Source organism: Gymnoscopelus braueri, assembly GCF_963280865.1.
Source record: "Gymnoscopelus braueri genome assembly, chromosome: 19".
Lineage (NCBI taxonomy): Eukaryota > Metazoa > Chordata > Actinopteri > Myctophiformes > Myctophidae > Gymnoscopelus > Gymnoscopelus braueri.
Window position 1 is genome coordinate 19,378,077 of NC_137621.1, and position 20,668 is coordinate 19,398,744.

General features: G+C 45.5%; 1 protein-coding gene across 1 annotated transcript in view; it reads left to right on the plus strand.

The window, feature by feature from the left end:
• The window catches only part of kif26ab (kinesin family member 26Ab), an 83,497-nt gene that overhangs the window by 22,748 nt on the left and 40,081 nt on the right, over window positions 1-20,668 (plus strand). Inside the window, exons 3-4 of the mRNA XM_080414777.1 lie at window positions 11,936-12,412; window positions 18,722-18,966. Coding sequence (XP_080270903.1) covers window positions 11,936-12,412; window positions 18,722-18,966 — 722 coding nt within the window. The remainder of the gene's footprint in view (window positions 1-11,935; window positions 12,413-18,721; window positions 18,967-20,668) is intronic.

Sequence of the window (20,668 nt, forward strand, 5' to 3'; positions counted from 1 at the left end):
TGTAGTGTGTGATTTGGTCGGACATGAGGTAATAGCACCGAACTCCTAGCTCCCACTCCAGTGTTCTGCATGAAATTAGTAGAACAAAGCGATCAGCGCTGGAATGCATAAACAGGAACACCCTGGGCCTGACATGATGCTATATCTGGCTAACTGTTCTTCTGGAGTCATAAATATATAAAAGATCTATTACTCTGCATCATGGTGAATGGAGGCTGGCTGCTGTGGTCTAGAGAGCCCTTCCTCTGCTTGAGTGAGGATTGTTATTTCACTGCTTTGTTCCTCAGGCTCTTAAGTGCAGTAAAAAGTCTTACATCAGAGCAGGACTCCGAGGTCATATAGAGACAGACAGACTTGAGACAAATGCCATTGTACCCTTGAGCAAAAGGTATAAATCTGGCCCCAGAATCATATGCTTTCCGATTTTACTTTGGTTTGCCATGTTCCATTTTGCATGCTGTACAGGTGTGCTTGCTGTGCACTTGCACCAAAATAGCCCATCTACAAGCTCACAACACGTCGCAATGCGACAGGTAGATGGGCTATTTCTGCAGTGTGGGGCACTGTGTTAGACCAAATTATAAATCAGGCTTTATTAGTGTGTTTCTGTGTGTCACAGCCAAGGTAAGCTCTGTGACATAAGGGACGTGGTGAGCCCTGGGAGGAGGCAACAACAGCTTGCATTCCAAATACAAAGCTGCCAACAACTCCAAGGCTATGGTGTTGTGATGAGAGAAGACGGTGGCTGCCATGTCTTTGTTTGTCTGCCCACGTTTTTGTGTCCATGAGGTGAGAAGAGAGCACTTTAGTAAAGCTGTAATTTGCTCTGCAGAGTCAGCCCGACAATCATAAAGGCCTCTTAGTTCCTTCGTGTCCTCTGCTACTGAGATTTGTCCAAACCTCTGAGCGCATGAAAAGGCTCGTTCAGACAGGTCGGTCCATGGTCTGCAAAGTCTCAATAAATACGAATTAATCTGCTCTCTCCTGTTTCTGACTGAAGGTGCCCGAGAAGCAACAGATTTTCTTTATTATTTCTTTCTGTGTATAATGTCCAGAATCACAAATAGTGTATTGAAGATGCCCGACGTGTGTTTTATTAATTCTGTTGCAATGAAACCAAAGGCAAATATATGCTCAGGCAATGTAGCTCAGCGATACAGTTACAGTTGTACACTCTCAGAGTCTGCATTTTACTGTGTATTTAGCAGAAAAATCCTCATCTGTCCTTTTCTGCCAAACTAGCCCAAACTAATCACTACCAGCTCATTTAAATGTTAAGTGAAATGGTGAAATGCTTGATTGGCCTCAAGGCCACGTTTGCACTATTCCATTATTCCTGCAAGACAAAGTGGCAAAATGTGCATACAAACCGCTCATGATAAGCAATGCATTCTCAGTCTCAAAATGAACATTCTTTGCAGGCAGTAAGTGGATTACTGCTAGCTAGCTGTTCTTACCCCAGACAGTTCAGCCTACATCCTTATCTTTCTGAGATTCAATTCACTGTCGTCTAGACATCTCAATTAGCACAAAAAAACAACAACCAAATACTGGTTATTAACAGCAGGGCTTATCTCAGTATGTTTCCCAATAAATACTCTTACCAGTGCCTGGTCCTCCTAGATGGACAGTTTTCCATTAATAGTTCCCTCCTTTGCCAAAAGCCCTGAACTGATGTTTACATTTTTTTCTATTATTAGCCATAATTGTGCTCTCTGAGAATCCATTGGGATGGTAATGGTCGTCTTTCATGATTAATTAATATTTCCCCCGGTCTCTGCTGTACCTATGATGTCGCACAAGGTTGGTTCTGTCACTTGCAACTCTGTTGTTCCATTGTTCTGCTCACACGCCGCAGCTTTGTGGAGACACAAAGGATGTCACTCTCAGAGATAATGCACTGCTGGCAGGGAGGAGATGGAACTGGAAGGCTCGGAGCAACCCCTCACCTTGGCTCAGGGAGAATTGTGCCCTGCTTTGTGAGCTGATACAAAATGAGAGACACTATAACCTTTGGTTTCCAATGCCACCATCGCTTGTTTATGCCATAATCTCTACATTGTTAGAATCTTAGTCAGTTAGTGTGTCGTTCTCATATCCACACTGGCAAATGGGTAGCAAAGGGAAAATGGTGATATCCGTAAAAAAAAAAAAAAAACCTTATGATCGACAATAAGCGCTTACTGTGCCTAATTATGTGCCACCTCCACACCTCCAGAACAACTCTATAGCATAAGCCTATATCCTGGTAGAGAGAAAGAGGTTGCCTGAAACTCGTGCAACATTTAAAAAAGTTGAATATTTATCCGCATGGCAGTTTGCCAGCATAATTACTGTGCCGTCCATTCCACAGGGGGAAGTGGAGAGAATAATTGTAGTAGGATACTCAACATTTCACCTTGTCGTCACTTCCATGCAGCTCTACTCTGACGGCAGGGAGTGGCGAGGATGAGGAAATATTTATTCTTCACACAGTCACCACGACTTCCATGAATGAAAATGTGCCATTGTAATAAAGTGAAGGTGATTCAAGACAATTCTTTACACAGATTTGTACTGTGTGACTGTGTGTTGTTGCTAACATTCACAGAAATAGCTAATTTACAAGCTTACGACGCGTTAAAACACGTTGTGAGCTTGTAGATTAGCTATTTTTGGTTAAGGGATTGGTGTAGAGGCAAAAAAGGAGGGGGGTAAGTATAGACCCCTGGGGGACAGTAGTCAACAAATTATATTGGTAAAATGATACAGTCTGATAGTACAGGTGATGTGTAGCACACTAGCAGGAGATGTTTCCCATGATAGGGATAGATCTGCAGAATGCCTTATGCAACACGCTCTGTTTGAATATTACTCACTCCCTTTGCATTTTTATTCAATAATTATCCATTCACTTGTGTATTTCAGTGTTCGCTTATGCTGCAGTTTATGAGATGCGGATTACTTCCTATAACCTTTAGCAGTTGTATTTTTTTCTCCCCAAACCAATTGCAGAAAGGGAGTGTTCCCTCAAATCCTTCACTAGAACAGAACCACCAGTGCCATCTATTAGAGAGTTACGCCAGCTCCGTTCACTTCTTCGGGCCAGGTCTTCTACATACACATACATTGGCGAATAGTGACAAATCCCTAAACCGGAAGTTCATGGAATGCATTGAAGTGGACGGCTCCTTGTCACTATTTCCAGCTACATGAACCACGTGACCGACGCTGTTTCTGACCCCTCATTGGCGCAACTCTCTAATAGAAGGCTCTGAGAACCACCTAGTAAATGGAGCTCAAGATGTGGGACAGTTTAATCAGACCAGGGAGGCAGGTGGCCATCATCACTCTACGTATGTAGACTGATTGGGGGCGGGGAATGAAGTACATTTGGCTTGCTTGAATAGAATACTTATTCGGTAGCTATTGTATCTGCATTCTCTTCTTTGCCTGTAAATGAACTGGAGTGGGCTCTTCTAGACAAAAATAGATCTCTCAACAAGTGCCAGTGCATGGCACAGAATACTGATGGTTTGAATTAGGGCACATGCTGCACGGTAACGAGGATGCTGTAAGTGAATGGAACAGAGTTTCAACAATTTGGACTTGGATATTAAAATCCACAGCGTTCCCCACCCCTCTCTAACTCCTCTTGCCAAGTGGATGTATTTTGGTGAAACGTGACAGCTGTGAACCTTTTGCATTTGGAGGGGCGGACTCCAATAATTCGCTACTTTTCATTAATTGTTTGCTCCTAGCGAATGTTCACCCTCTTTCACTTCCTCAACCTCCCTCCTCACTTACCCTCCCTTCACCTGGCTCCTGCTTTCACCAGCTTGTCTGTTGAATTTTTCATTATTTACTCATTCAAGTTTTGTTTCAGCAAAACCAGCCTGCATGGCGGGGTGGGAAAAAAGATAACTACCTTGAGAGTTTTCTACAGTCGGAGCTGAAAATCAGCCATATACTAATTAGAGGGTGCACACTAGTTGGAGAGAGAAGGCATAAACATAATCCTCTGTCTCCCCCAGTGAGATCAGCCGCAGAATGTAACCTCTGCTGGCTGCCTTGCCTGACTTTCTCCGCAACGGTTGTAGTCGGGTGAGAGGCAGATTTCTTGGGGAGACAGAAACATTCTGTTTAATCCTTCTACAACTTTATCGACTGATTCAGCTGGGCATTATTGACACATGATGGATTTTTTCCCTACTATACTAATGAGAAAAGTTGGGATGGAAAACCTCTGTTGTGGTGTGCTCTGCAACACTCAGTGAAACACTCAAGCCAGTGGACTCTATAATTGATTACAAGTGGATATGAGTAATCAAAAGCCCCAAACTAAAGTAGCGACTGTGTGGAATATTGGAGTTGGAAATTTCGAAGTATCTGTCACTATAGTCTGTAGAGACTGAGAGAGTTGTAGAAGAGTATTGATTTGTCTGTGTGAAGTGTATTTCTTCTATTAAGGTGAATGATTGATGTGTTTACCACTAGGTTTTGTGATGAAGATGTCACCCTAGCAGTTGATAGAAGTCACTCTCTGTCTGGGGAGAGTGCGGGCGTTGGGCCTTCCACTCCCGGGCGCTTGCTGGACTAGGCAGACCGATGACAGCTTGACTAATCTGGGCTTGAAACACTGAAGGCTGCCCAGGATCCAGGGTGGGGAGTGAGGCTTTGGAAAGTGGGGAGGGGGAGGCGAATGAAGTCTGTCTAAACACTAACAGTCTGAAGGGAGCTTGTTTTCTTTTGTTTGCGTGAGTGAACAGGAAGAGGTAATTAACTGGCGAAGTGGCGAAAGGCTAGAGTGATAGATGGGTGAAATGTAAAGAGACAGATGGACACACAAGGGGCGAGAGTGTATAGTGTGTGTGCACACGCGCACACACACACACACTCACCCATTTCTCCCTCTTATGAATGAAATAGTCTAATGCTTTGTATGATTACATTGGTGCCTTAAAAGTCTATATTAGCCTTCCTTGGATAAGGGGAAGTGACAAATGGTTCAGCCATATGGGGGGTGGTGGGGGGGGAGTGACACATCATTATGTGAGGTCATTTGATGACACCAGGGCTCAGGGCTGTTTGGCAGAGATCCATCAGTGACGGCATTTAAGCCTTCTATGTTTAACCTGCATGACAGAATCTTTGTTTGATTTCGTGGATAAACAGTGACATGTTTTCATGGACAGCAGAAGCTATATAGGTTGTTCTTTAATTTTTTAATTGCAGTGTTTATTGTACAAGCAAGCTGAAATGAGTTGCACATAGTTGCACGGTTGTCCTAGCACAACCTATTAAAAATGATTATAAAGTCAGTCAGTATTTTGTGATCGTATACTACAGGCTGTTTTTTTTTTAAAGATTTGTTTCTGGCTTTTCTGCCTTCGTTGATAGTTCAAGTTAAGATGGACAGAGAAAGATGGGGAGAGACACGCAGGAAAATTTGTTGGGATCATTAGAGCATATTAGCATATATGTGGTATGCGCCTGGACCGCTAGGCCAGCGGGCACCGCTACTACAGGCTGTTGAATTGGGTTGTGTTTGAGTTGGGTTGTGTTGTTGAGAGACTCCACCATCTTTACCTCTTCATTGCTGAGAAGATAATAATAATAATAATAATAATAATAATAATAATAATAATAATAATAATAATAATAATAATGACTACTGCATGCAGTACAAGTCTTCAGAAAGCAGGGAGATTTGCTGTCATTTAATGGAATACTAATGCATTACATTGATGCGCCCCTTTAAACTCAGGTAAATATCAGACTGCAGAATTTGACGGTTAAATGTTTTATTGTGATTGTCGCCATTGAGTTAATCAGATCTGCTTCTGAGCAGATTAGCAAAAACTGCAAACATTAGCTCATCTCTGTAAAGAGAAAAAGTTACTCTGCAAATAATGATATGGAAAATTCAAAGTTGGTAAGAAACATATTGCATACTGTTGTTGTTTTTTCACTGTGGCTTTTATTTTTATTTTCAATTGGTTTATAGCCTGTGAAACAAATGCCTACATTACATCATGGGCATTAAGCAGGCAGAAGCGTGTCATGCTGTCATGTTATTTAATATAATGCTCCAATAACAGATCCTGGATCATGCTACCTGTACTGCCCACATCTGCATTTAGTGATGTTAACTCTTATTCAGAAGGTTTTCTCTGTGAGCCTTGTATTTTTTGGGAAAGCCTAAATATATGTTTATTTAACCACATGAACCCAAGCATCTCTATTCTGGGGCTAACTTTTAGAGATATTTTGCAGATCTACATGCTCACAAGTCACAACGCATCTGCAACGTGTTGTGACTGTGAGCATGTAGCTATTTTCGGCATCTAGATTCAGTGTACAAGGGAAAAAAGGAATGGACCCTGGTCAACTAGGGTTTGAAAGACGAGTGGGTAATCGTGTCAAATCAGCACTGCAGACATCTGTTTGATGTGATTTGGTCAGTGGCCCTTTAGTCCTCCACAGAGGTAAATAGCATGCTTGTGTGATATCCTGAGTCATTGTCTTCTCTGCCTTCAAGCAGGCAGTGGTTAAACTTAATGGCCTGTGTCCCAGATCCACTGATGGTCGTCTCGGCACTAAAAGCTCTAACCTGATATCTCATCAGATCTATGAGTCAGCCAGTGTGCTGCCGAGGCTGTCCAGCGACCCTCTGCTCCAGGGGAGGTGGGGTGAGTTTTAGCTCACTCAGAGGGCAGTCTGGTCGGTGTGGTAGACTTTGTGGGGAGAGTTGAGAAAGAGATGGGAGGGGAGAAGGGGGGGATTATACCACTGGATGTGTGCTTTTATCCTGGGAATGTAATCTGGTCTAATGCCCTGTGGTCACCCAGGGCAAGGCTAGCAGCTGTGCTCATTTTTCTCCGGTCTGCCTGTCAGGGTGAACCGGGCTACCTGTGGGAAAGGAGGGCTGGCGGAAGCTCTCGTCTGCACCCCAGTATCTAGACTAGACTCCTATGGTTTATTAGGGGTGTGGGGGGGGGGGGGGGGGGCTTGAAGGGTGATCCCTATGAGACCCATGGGGGTGGTGAGGTAGGGGCCAACGGTGTCAGAGGTCAAGTAAACAAAGGTGGCTCCGTCTCATCCTCGTTGGGAAGTGAGGGAAGGGAAAGCTGAGAGTTGTGAGTCCTAAAAGGGCGGCGAATTTTGGCAGCTGCTGTGTGGTCTCGATTCTTTTATTTTTTGTATTTAACAAGAAATGCTGTCATAGGAAGTAGTGAGGTATTGTAATGTGGTAGCGGTTGAGAACAAAGTTTAGTGTGGAGAGGTATAAAGCAGCATGTTGTTCCACTGACTCAGAGTAGGGAAACTGCTGCCCCCCCCCCCCCCCCCCCCCACTCCTTAACCCCAACCGCTACATCAATACCAGAGAAAGCTGTGAAAAGGGAAGGAAGGAATGGAAGAGTGAGTGAACAACTTAATTTGAAAGCCAACTCTCTGGAGCCGCAGTGCTTCTTGTTTTACTGCATGCAGGTCTCAGAAACATTCAGAGGACTGACGCCTGGTGAAGGTCACCGCTCTATCTGATGGGCGTTCACCGTTCACTATGTAGCTAAACGCTTACAGAAACACAATGACAATTAGGATTTATTGTGGGCCTGAGCTGTTGGAATAACCTTTCAACTGACATTCACGTTACAGAAAAACAAACCACACTAATCAGGAGACCTTTGAGCGGAAACGGGGAAAAAGAAAAACTGATAAACCACCAAACTGCAAGCTGTGCCTGAATTTTCAACATTTTCATTCATAGATGCACACTGATATCATTTCAATATTTGCTCCTTCCAACACGGGTGGGTCACTGGGAGCCTGCATGCCTGGGAAATGTCTGTTTGGCTTAACCGGAATAGAAAATGTGGTTTCCCAGAGTATTTTACTTTTAATGGAGCGTGCCTAAAAGTGTCTCTGCTAGCGTGGGGCCTCATGCATTTCAAATCACTATGACCTCCTCGTGATTTAAGCATGCTTGGCTGTATCCGGCCTGGTGCTCCACAGCAGGGTGACATCAAACGCTGAATGCAGACACGGTCAGAGGGTGGTTTTCCTTTGTCTGGTTGCAGTGGAGGTGCGTTCAAAGCACAGGAGGGGATAAAACGGGGTGCGGTTTGAGGATCATCTCTGTTTGACTTTGCCTGGCTCTGTTTGTACCCCCAAAGAAGCAATGGGGTGACAGGAGGGGGGAAGAACTCACGCACATCTTTCTCCCCCGTATGTCCATCTGTTAAGTGGTTACAGCTTGTTTCCATCAGCCCCAGGGCACTGGTCCTCAGTGGTGACACTCTCATCCATCCTGATAGAAAGACAGTCGGACACTTAGCTTGCTGGTTCCCTCTCCTGGTGCTCTGGTTCTCATCATAGTTAGTGCGAGAGACAGAGATAAACCTGTGTTTCTATAAGCGGCTGATTCTACAGCCAGCAATCTCTCTCTCTCTCTCTCTCTCTCTCTCTCTCTCTCTCTCTCTCTCTCTCTCTCTCTCTCTCTCTCTCTCTCTCTCTCTCTCTCTCTCTCTCTCTCTCTCTCTCTCTCTCTCTCTCTTTCTCTCTTTCTCTCTCTTTCTCTCTTTCTCTCTCTCTCTCTTTCTCTCTCCATCGCTCTCCCTGAGCACCTCCTTTCCATAATAAGGAGGTGGGATCCGGCTTCATTTGTCCCCAGAGTTTAACAAAGATCTTTGCTGACAGGCGGTAAACCAACACAACCACCCACCGGCCTCCACGCGAGGGCCACTCCAACCAGCCTCGCTCCACCCTTCAACCTGTCTCTCTTTGTCTCTAACAGATAGACTCACCACCGCATATACTGTATGCTCTCTCTTTCTCTCTTCTCTCTCCACTGCATCAGTTATGTTCTCCCTACCCAGAGCTCAGAGTGCTAGTGTTGAAAAGCTCAGCCATCTTATATACTTTGAGCAACAATGGTCGGAGAGGCAGCGCCTAGAAGTCGCTCCACATCTCGCTGTACTCAGGAATGCTTTGAACGCTCTCATTGTGTTGATGCCAGGGCATTAGATCCTCCTGAAACAAGGCTACTGTTAACACCCACTTGCACCTGTCAGTAATAGATCACATGGATAATAAAAGAAACAATATGGCTCTTGGGTGTGGTGCGTTCATGCGTTGTGCGTTTCATGTTTTACAAAACCTCTAGGGAACGGAGATGGTTTCTACAACCATTACATGTGAATGCCATTTCTTTGAGTGATGTGTGAAATAACACGTTTCAACCATTATGTGTGACAATGGATTAACATCATCATATCATGGACTTTGTTCTGCATGATATTTCCGTCATCATCATCATCATCATCATCATCATCATCATCATCATCATCATCATCATCATCATGACGGCCGTCAGTAGCCTTGCGGCCCTGACCCCTCTTTCACTCGATGGGGCATAAAGCGTATATATGCACCTTTACAAGAGAAGGCTACTCTCTAACCTCCAGAACCCTAACAGGACAGCAGATGGCCTCAGCTTTGTGTTGCTTTTTTATTAGCTCTCCTAAATCAACACCTAACAATGCATGGAGAGAGGAAGGTACGGCCTGGGCCGAGACGGAAGGGGGGATTGATTTCTTCTTCCATCTCGTTGTGGCCTGAGGTGGGCACTTGGTCGGAGGGTTGAGAAGCATGAGGGATGATGGAAAGGTGGAGCAGAAATTCTCGTTATGACTCCTCTCTTCATCTTCCTGTCTCAAAATGCATAAAGCCAGACTGAACCATGTAACTATTAGCCTGTGGTGTTTCCTTTCTCTCTCTCTTTTTCTGTTTTCTCTCCCAATTCATCATAGACTTAGGCCTAATTTATACTTTGTCGCATGTCGTGTCACTTGCCAACAATCTGTTATTTTTGGCGAGCGACAAAGAATAGATCAGGGTTTTGTGAAAATCTGGAGCATCTTCTGTTGTGCATAAACATCTGGCTGAAATATTACTGCACATCACACTCACGTGTACCAATATCTGGCAGCATTTAGATGTAATTCCTTAAATCTCTTTGGTATTTATACTGTAAGCCTCTTACATTGAACTGCAATGCACCATCGTTGCAATATTATAGCTCTAAGAAGATAATTGTACTTGTATGTCTGCCATTAGCCAACAACAGTCAGTCAGAGCTGTGGGGTTTTCTTCATTCTGAGCGTGTTTGGCGGTTTTTCTTGCATCCTGTCCGTGCCTGCCCAAGTGTAAAGTAAGTAGCCTATATAGTCGATCATTAACCAGAACCTCTTGGCGGTATGAGGAGAATGGGTTGATTTAATGTCAGGTCAAAAGTGAAGGTCCAATCACGGTTTCTCTACCTGAATGTCTGCTATAACACTTAACACATGGCTGAACCTGCCTGGAGATGATACAGAAATCACGGAGAGATGGCCAGCAGTCAAGGTTGACTGAGTGTAATTCAAGTGCTATCTTATTTCTGTTCTCATGTGAAAGTCAGGCGTAGCGGCTCGTTCAATCAGTGGTTTTTCTGTAGGATGGTGCTAAATGTTGCATGATCATTGGGTTGGACTGCTAGTGATGGCAGCTGGAAGGAAGGTCAGCTAAAAGTCGTTGTATTGAGCTGCCGTCGTAGATTTAGAGTCCCCCGTCTGTCTATGTGGGCCCTAAGTCCATTGGGCTGGCTTTATTAAGTGGCACCGCATTAACCCGGTGTGGATTGTTGTTTGCCCACTGTCTCACTCTTCTTGATCACCTCTGAGGATCCACGGAGCGAAGGCCTCGTAAACATTTATGTATGGGCTGTGGGCTTCTGTCTTAAGGCACGACTCCACTGGGCTGGTTGCCTAGAACCCCTTTATGCCTCTTAAGAGACAGCGGTGTGTGTGCATGCATGTGAGCACGAGAGACGGAGACTATATAATACAGTCTGCGTGCATAATATGTGTGTGTTCGTGCAAACGTGTTCGTCTAAAGTTGTGTGCCTACTGCACTTAAGTGTGTGAGATAAGAAATTATTTGAATAGTAATGGTTTGGTAGAGGGAGGCTGACAGCCATTTTGTCCTCTGAGTGCCTTCCAGCAGGCAATAGTTATTTTCTCACTGGAAGCCTAGTCATAATGTTTTCATGCTGGGACATATGATATGTAAATAGTATGTCCTCAGCTGTTGTCTTCTATCGGTGTCCCTCCCTAGCTGAGACACAGGCACCCCGGGGAGACTTTCCCAAGAGATTTAGAGAAAGGACATTGCCCTGCTTGTCACCCTTTCTAAAAGTGCTGAGCTCTGCACGACTGTCGTCATTCTTTATAAAGATTTACTTTTGACATTTTTATGCTTTTTTTACAGATAGGTCAGTGTAGAGAGACAGTAAACCAAGGGCAGAGAGAGGAGAGATATGCCGGACAAGACAAGAGGTCAGATTCGAAACCCCGGTCCTCACGCTCACAAGGGGGCATGTCTGACCACATGCCCACTAACTGCCTGAGCCACCAGGCACCGCCCCAACTGTCTTAGTTCTGAAGGGATAAATAGCCTTACAAAATATCGAATGTTTGAGTTTCTGTTCGCAAGGAACGCCTAAAACTCTGCCGCTAATCGCCCCCTCGGTCCCATTTTCATCTTATCTCCTCACGTTGTTCAGCCTCGTCGTTGTGTGGCTTCTTGTTTGGTCTCGGGTCACCAGCGGCCTCCGTGAAATGAGCACATGCCTGAGGGCCCTGATCAGCCGTCTCTGGTTGCAGGGCAGGCGAGGTAGCTCAGTCTAAACAAACAGTTTGTCCTGCGGAGGAGGTGGAGGAAGTGCTTAAGTCAGGGAGCGAGGGTCCCAGAGGGAAGTCCGGGGGACCACACCACTCGCTTGACCCACTGACTTGCCTGGATAATCAGGAAATTCTTCCAGAGATAGAATATATGACTGAATCCACAATGTAAAATCTATGGATGGGTGTATTGCATATGGTGATAATGTCCTCTGTGTGTGTTTACTCTGCAGGACCCAGGATATGCCGCCTTCATCTTTGAGCAGCTCGTCGTCCCTGGGAGCCATGACGCCGGTGGTGTCACCTGCTGCCCGGTGTGCTCCACGCCCCTCCGCCAACTGAGACAGGAGGCGCTGCAGACGCTCCACGCTCCTCCTGCGGTCTCCCTCAGCCCGGACATGCCGGCTCCGCCCACCGCCTCCTTCCTGGGGCAGCCTCCCAGGTTCGCCGTCTCGTCGTCCAACGCCCACGCCAAGCAGCTATCGAAAGGCCACGCCCATCACGTCCACACCGTCTTGCCTGGAGGCGAGCGACGCAGGGGCCTCGGGTGGCAGCACGGCTCCGCGGGGCCCAAAACCAGCGTTCAGGTGACCGTGGGGGGAGGGCAGCTCACCGGGACCCTCGGCTCAGTGACCATCCAGGCCCAGCAGTACCTGGAGGGAATGTGGAGCATTTCCAGAGTCAACAATTTCCTCCCTCAGCCCAGCCCGGTACGTGTCTTTATTCATATTTTTTTTTTCTCGAATGGGGTCATCCTTATGAGGATTATTATTATGAATTAATTGATTAAGTCATTAATTCATTCATTCTTTTATTCATTTATTTTCATTCAAACCTTTATTTAACCACTTGAACCCTATAGTATCCCTATTCTGGGGTGAACATTTGGCGAAAACATTTTGTGGAGGGAAAAAAGGAGGGGGCCTAGTAGTATAGACCCCCCCAGTCATTGATATAGGGTTTAAGTGGTTAAGCCCTCATTTCTAACGATTGCGAGAGTTACTATGTAAACAGAGTTAACAAATTATGAGCTTGAGGTTTTTTTTTTGTTAACAATTTGAAGAGGACAATACTCATTGAAAACAATTGCATACTGAGGTGAAGTGTTTTGAAATCATCATCTTCATTTGTCCGGGGCTAATGCGAGTTTCCATCTTCAGGATAAATTGACGATAATTCCATGAAATATAGATGGTGTGGCTATTCTCTGTTGTCCTACATGCCTGTCTTTAAGTGCTCGTCAGGTCGTGTCATGTCAATAGATACGCTACATTTCAGCCCTTCAGAGAGCCCTGAGCCTCCAGAGGTTTTCTGTGCCAAAACTCTGCAGGAGTGCTGACCTCTCATTCCTCAGTAGTCAAGGAGCCTGGGTGAGCTAAGGTCAGGGGTCAGTGCAGCACTAATCTTCTGACCTCCTCCTCAAGGGCATTTTAAATGACCACCCCACGGCGTCTCCATAACTCCTTTCTCATGTGGGATAATAACGGTTAGTCACTGCTTTGTTTGATGTGTCACAGGCTGTGGAGAGTTCTGAGTGCCTCCCCTGGTGATGTGGGATTTAATGACTAATCATGCTGTACCACCAGCAATGCACTAATTCATTTATTGGCACACTCATACAGTTCTGTTTCATTCTTCCTGCCACTAGAGACAGGCCCAGAACCATAGTAACATGCTAACCCTCATTTTCATAACATTATATCCTAATGTTTTTCATATGCTAATCAAAGGTGTGCTGTTCACTGACGAATCTCCTCTTGCTATGAGAGGGACATCTGGTCTTAGACCTGACTTTGACACGCCACGTACTGTGACATTCTACACCAGACAGACTCAGTGCACAGAACAAACTCTCCAATCATTTCTGCAGGTGCTAACCTTTCTTCATCGGAAATGTTGAGCGGGTCCTCAATTACAGTACATTCTATTTTTTTTCATCTCTGTGCCAGCCATGGTTAAAACTGCAATCCATTATGGGCTTTGTTAATGTTATTCCTTCTTTTCTGCTCGAAAATTGAAAACAGATTTTCACTCCTCTTTTTTAATGTCAACAAGTGCCGTTAGAGCCAGTTTATGGGAGGCCACCAAAAGCTTTTAACAGCATGTGTGCAATCTAGGGCAAATGAAAGGGCCTGGCATAAAAGGCAGAGACTTGACTTGTGTTCCCCATCTATGTGTCTAAAGGCAATTAGTGGCGTTGGAGCTAGGATGCATTGCTCAATGCCACATAGCTGAGGCTGGGGCCTCTTCTGAAAGGGAGAAATGTCCCTTTAGGATATGGAGTTACTTGCAAACACTGCAGAATTGTGCCTTGTGTTATTTTCTAAAGCCAGTTTCTTTCATTAAAACCAGATCCTTCAGAATGACAAAAACCCACACCAGCCCTGTCGTACTGGGAGTTCTGCAGTGCCAAAGGCAAGAGCTTTTAATTCATGATTCCCACTTGATTTCTTGTTGTTGAGACAAAAGAGTGGAGATGGCCTCTGTTAGACAGCAATCCTACAGTGTGTCAACCTCCTGTGTGCTGCAGAGCCTGGGGGCGCTCCCATGCAAAGACCAGTACAGGCCTCTCATTCGAGAAATAATTTGCTGGCACCTCGAATGATATTTTTGAGCTAGTTTAAATACCAGTGGAATAGCAGCTACAGTATCGTGTTCCCTCTCAACAGATGGGATTGACTGAAACACTTTTGGATTGGATTGCCTCAAATGGCGGAGACGGCACGGTGCAGTTCTCTCTCCGAGGCTGTCTGTCTGCTTTAGGTCTGCAGAGAAGAAAACTCCAGATCTCCAGTGTTTTTTTAACCTGACAGAGCATCACCCAAGCATCTGTTAACGTCCCACTTCACCATTGTTTGGTGAAGTGGTTTTGGTGAAATGCCTACTACTGGTGTGTGCTGGGTGCCACCGTTGTTTAATTGAACAGCTCAGAGGCCTTCAGGTAATGTAGACTGTCATGATGTGCAGTGTGAGCTATTGCCTAAACCAAGCACACTCAAAATGGTTAATTGATGGACTCGAATCCACGTTTTCCCCCTCTGCTCTGCAAAAAAATCCATCACCACATGTGCATTAATCTTCAAAGACAAAGTGCTCTTTCCTGACCCCAGGGATTGGGTTGGTGGCCTGTTGGTGGCCTGCTAGACTGATACCAATTTGAAGCCTAGCAGAGTCTCACTTGGCTGCTGCCTGCCTCAGTGCAGCTGGGCATACATGGCATTGTGCCACCGAGAGGGACAATGACAGAGGGAAGGATACAGGAAGGAGAAAGTATAGGTCCATTCCCATTCTTGCCAAATTATGAAACCATTCCTGTTGAATCCTTTTACAAGAATTTTTATTAAGACCAAATGGTAATATACAGTATGTATACGCTATATGTATCCTAAATATAGGGAGCTAAATGTCATTGCCCTATGACATTTTTTTTATTGAGCATTTTGTCCATTTCTCACTTGGACAGACCCAGTGGTTATCATCACCGTCAGAAGTCGATATTCTCTATACTTGGTTTCTATTGGTTGCCGAGGCCATCCAAGCATGACAGCCCAGATTAACGGTGCCGATTTCACCTCAGCGGTAATAGTCTGTCCACCAGTGGGATCAAAGGTCAGCTGGGAGCCCTACAATGTTCAGCCTCTGAAAAGAGAAGGTTTGTTGGTGGTAAGGTAGCCATCCCTGTTGACTGGAGATTTCATGAGAAGCTCTCTCTCTCTCCCACCCCCCCACCCTCTCTCTCTCTCTCTCTCTGTCTCTCTATCTCTCTCTCTCTCTCTGTCTCTCTGTGTCTCTCTCTCTCTCTCTCATCCTCCTTTCCTTCTTCTTCTTCTTCTTCTTCTTCTTCTTCTTCTTCTTCTTCTTCTTCTTCTTCTTCTTCTTCTTCTTCTTCTTCTTCTTCTTCTTCTTCTTCTTCTTCTTCAGTGGAGAAACCAAGGCACATACTGTGCAGATCAGGAAGTGAGGGCTGTGGGTTAAAGGGTGGAAGGCCAGCTCATTATTGGCTCTCAGTGTGGCTGTGTGAGGACTCGTGGCTCCACAGACACACAGCCTAATTACCTGACCAGGGGATAGATGGTGCTATTCAGCTTCAACCAGAGTCATCTGAGATCCAAGGCTGCAGAGAGCAGCCAGGCCGAGGGGCTTAAGTCCTGAGTCTCCATCCTACGGGGAATACTCTTTGACAGGCCTCTTGATGTGCTTAGGGGAGTGTGTGTGTGTGTGTGTGTGTGTGTGTGTGTGTGTGTGTGTGTGTGTGTGTGTGTGTGTGTGTGTGTGTGTGTGTGTGTGTGTGTGTGTGTGTGTGTGTGTGTGTGTGTGCGTGCGTGTGTTTGTATTTTTGGGCCGAGATACTTATCCGCTTCAAAGCCACACCCCCTCCTCCCCCACCTAACTTCCGCTGAACAGCGTTCACTGCACGCTCCTGAAACCTGCTGCTACTTAATGTTAAATCTGACACCGTGTTGGCTCAGTCGGTGACAGCATTTTGATGAGATATCCCGATAGGCTTCCCATGCGGGCATGTGAAGTGTTCGAGATGTTTCGTGCCAAATTGAAATGGGTACACACGTCCCTGGTATGTGCCTATAGGTTCCTAACCTGCCATGGACACCCACATGGTGTCGTTAGGTTATCCGCTCTGGTGACAGCGTGAAAAGAATACGGCTCATTTCACTTTGCACCCACGTTCTCCATCATGTACTCCGCCAGTCATAACCTCTGACACTACAGCCAATCACAGCTACCGATAATCCACTTAATCATCACTGTGGAATTCCATGACAGGAGAGAGCTAGTGCTAAAATAAGCGTGTGGATTACACCTAAAATAACAGCTACAGTAAGTCTTCACAGAATGTGAAATATTATCCATTCATTCAGTGTTTTTTCGAGTAATTGGATGCTGAGTCAGATTGGAGTCAGAGACACTTGGGTATTTAAGTTGAAAATGTATTGCATTCAATCATGAGAAAAGTACATAAGCCACACAGGTCATGTAGTTCAATCTCAAAAGAGGGTCCAGACCATATTTATACACATACTGTAGACATGGGTAACCTTATGTCATAGTCACATGCTGTGCTTAAATCAATAAATGCCACGCAGCACCAGGTCAACATAAAGTGGTGTCTTGAGTCTACTCTATAATATTCAGGTTGTCAGAACATCCCATAAGATCAAGGGTGAATGACACCCTCAGGTCAATATTTGTCACAAGACAGCCCTAATCACATGCCAGTCAACCTAATGCACATGATTGGAAGTCAGTAAGGCACTTAATGTACATACACATAAATGGAAATGATTCCACACCATTCTTTAACAAATTGTCAGCGACAATTACAATTTGTTGTATGATGATGATTTGGAATACGGCAACACTTCACTCTGTATGTAGAGCTTGCAGTAACAGTGCCCTGTTGAGCTACGTATAGCCAAGGCCACTCTCGTGTGAATGTCAGAATGTATGTGTGTATATGTACATGTCCTTACGTTTTGATGTATAGCATTCACATGTCAGCCGTGGTGTTTAAATAGTTCAGCTGTCAGCCGCCACTGACAAATGGCAAATACTGGAGGGCCCCCCACACTTTATAAAAAGATTGTAAATTATGTTATTTTAGTTGCCAAACATGAATCTAAGGCAAACACTGAGGTAGCAAATATGCAGAGGGCCTGAACAGTGTTGACGGAACACATCCCGTCAAACACCGTGTTGTACTCAACCTGAGGCTGCTGCTGGTTACACAATGTTCATGTGTCACTGACAGTGTTATAAATGTTAAGGATAACTTTTTCTTTTATATTTCTTGAAGTGAAAGAACCTGCACATCCAGTTCTGTGGCAGCATCTATTGATCATTGCCCTATTGGATAGACCGTTGACAGAGATGAGGATTAAGCCCTTATTGTTATTGTTACTGCAGTTCAAATATACAACAGTTTAAAGGGTGGGTTCTCAGATTTTCTTTGTGAATCCTATATTTCTATTGTAAGGGGGACTTGTGAAAATGTTACATAACATTTCCCAAAGTATTGCTCTCTTGGTACTTGAAAAACGACACCATCTTACATGAAACGTGTGTTACCTGTTACGTGTGTTATCACTGGTGGAAAGGCTGAGGACGAGGTCTTGAGACCTCGTCCTCAGGGAAGTTTTGTGTCCTTTGGGAAGTGTTGTGTCAGATTTTTACAACTTCCCACGTTTCACACATTCAGGTTCAAGATTGGCGAAGTAGCCTTTTAAGAATCTCTCAGTGCTCCCTCTGCTGGACTGTAGAGAGATTAGTGTGGGCTCCCTTCACTGTCACCAGGGCACCAGCTGAGGCCCCATGCCCCATCTTACAGGAACACAGCCTGGGATTTGCCTCATATCCCCTTAGTTATTAGACCCACTGGGGCAGCATAAAAGCAGTTCATCCAGTTCACCCAATCTTCACCTAACCCAGTTCACCCAATCGTCAATCTTCTTCTGTCTATTCTGAGTTTGTGGTTTATTCTGCTACAGCTGAAACAGCTCACAAACGCAGAGAAACAAGTCTTAACACACTGTTCTTGATTGATTACAGTAGATTCCCCTCTGCAGAAGGCTCTTAGCTACACCTAGCATGAATCAAGCTGTGGGCTAACATTTCTCATACAGGATAAGTAAAATGCCAAATTAGCTGCTGATATATATATCTACACAGTCAGCGAGTGATTTAATGACTAATTAGATGTGGGTTATCACTTAATTACTGTTCAGCCAAAGCATCCTCCAGTGTGTTGCCAGAATCAATGAGCAGTGCACACAGTCCTTGCTGTTCCTGTGGGGAGCTTGCTACCGTTGTGGATACTTGCTGACTCCCTTTTTAACTGGGGCTGGCTTCTGCAGCTGCCTGCCCATCTGTAGCAGAAGAGAGAGGGAGAGAGAGAGAGAGAGAATGAGAATAAATAAAGTAAATGGACTGGAATGGCAGCATGGAGGACGAGCAAGGGTGTAAGTCATAGCTGTGGTCTTATCTCTGCATCTGTGTGTCAACAGGTCCAGGGTTTGATGGGGGAGACAGAAAGGGACGTCACAGCCTCTGAAGGCTCTCTCACCACCACCACCACCACCACCACTGCCACCAGTACAACAAACACCTATCTGACACCCTGCCGACAGAGGACCTCCAGCCAACTGGGACAGTGTGTGGCCCCAACTACCACTATTTCCACCTCCTCTTCCTCCTCAGCCTCCTCCTCATCCGCACAGAGTGCTTCGGCAGCGGCCTCTTTCTTCATCAGGTAAGCACCTCCCGTATCCCATTTTCCGGTTCACAACGTCTAAGAGGGAAAGCGTTATTTGATTGAGCTGTCATATTGTTCAAATGTCTGATTCTGTGGTCTAATCTAAGGTTTGTTGTGAGTATGTGTGTATACTTGCTGCTACTGCACATGTGCACCCACATGTCCGTGTGTACTGTTGGCGCCGTTTGTATGCCGTGCTGAAGAGCAGATGTGCATGGGTGGACTCGTCTTCACGTGGCTGCTGAAGGTCATGGTTCATGGTCATAACCGTCATGAGGGACAGCTATTCCATAGAGATATTATCCTTGACATGGTTGAATTATGGCGTGCCTTTAAGATACGCACCATCATGGGACTTAATGAACCTTCAGCTATAGGCGCCAGTGGCCATGAATGGGTAATGGAATTACATAATCCGATGTGAAGAGGGCGTGCCTCACCGACAGTCCTAGGTGAAAGCCATGTATTGTTCCATAGTTTTTTTACGTTAAAGTATTCATATTTTCCAGTTTTGATTGTTTTTGATCAGCCATGCATTGAGCCAGTGAAACATTACTGCAGCTGCAGTGCATCCACGGCAGATATTTTGTAGGCTATACTGTATGTCTTGCACACCATTCAGCCAACACATTCAGTAGCTTTCTCAGCTCCAATTTGCCCTGGTATTTCTGATTCCGTGGAGAATACCTTGTCCTTGCCGGGCGGCCAGATTGCTGGTGTAATGTGCGAGAATGTCATTGATGGATTCCCTGGCAGGTTGGTCAGTGCATACATTCCTGCCTACTGTCTGTACTCCCAGAGGAGCGCTGTGCCGTAATGAGTGTCAGCCAAAGGGAGGCTGGCTAAGAATGATGCATAGGACCACTGAAGCCTCACACCCTGGGAGAGAGAGAGGAGTCCAGGGAAGGGATGTTTGTGCAGTGTGACAGGAAATCTACAGGGAATAACTAAGCAGCTCGGATTTCTACAGATATACCCAAATAGAGTATGTCTCATCAAACTTTTAACCGGGTCGTGGTGTAGCAGTTGATCTGTGGGGCCTCTCCCTTGGAGAGGGATCATTCCAGATCTTCCTCTAAATATGTCACTTCCTGTGTATGTCACTTCCTCTGGGGAAGAGCCGCAGGTCAGGCCTGAACAACGGTGAGGTGTGACCCAATAGCAAACAGGGTTAATTTCAGACACTGATTTATTAGTTCTGATGTTTTCTTTGGACCCAAACTCAAAAAGAGTTGGGTAGAGAGCAGTCCCTGGTGTGCCGGTGAGGGCTCAACACGACGGTGAAAGGGAGGGAGGTGGACTTGTTTTTTTCCCCCCGTTTCACGTCCTGGTGGGATAGAAGGGCAGGAGGTGGAAGTTGTGACGGGTTCCACCTTTTCGTTTCATCCCAAAGATCATTCCCTGCCAAGAATGTGGTGTTTTGCTTGGCCAGGAGAAGCACGGCGTTGACGGGGGGCCCGGCTTTAAACAGCATCGCATTCCACAGATATAGGGTGGTAGAGATGCACTGCACTGCTTGATTGGAAGCACACCCACTTCCTGACCCGGTGCAGCTGTTGCCTCTGAAAGAAAATATCACCATCATAATCATCAGCGTCATCGTCTCATTTCTGTTTAAAAGTACCACTGCTGATTGAGGGTTATACTCTGGGAATGTGGTGTTGCTCGCCAAAAAGGCACGTGAAATTCATTGTGTGCT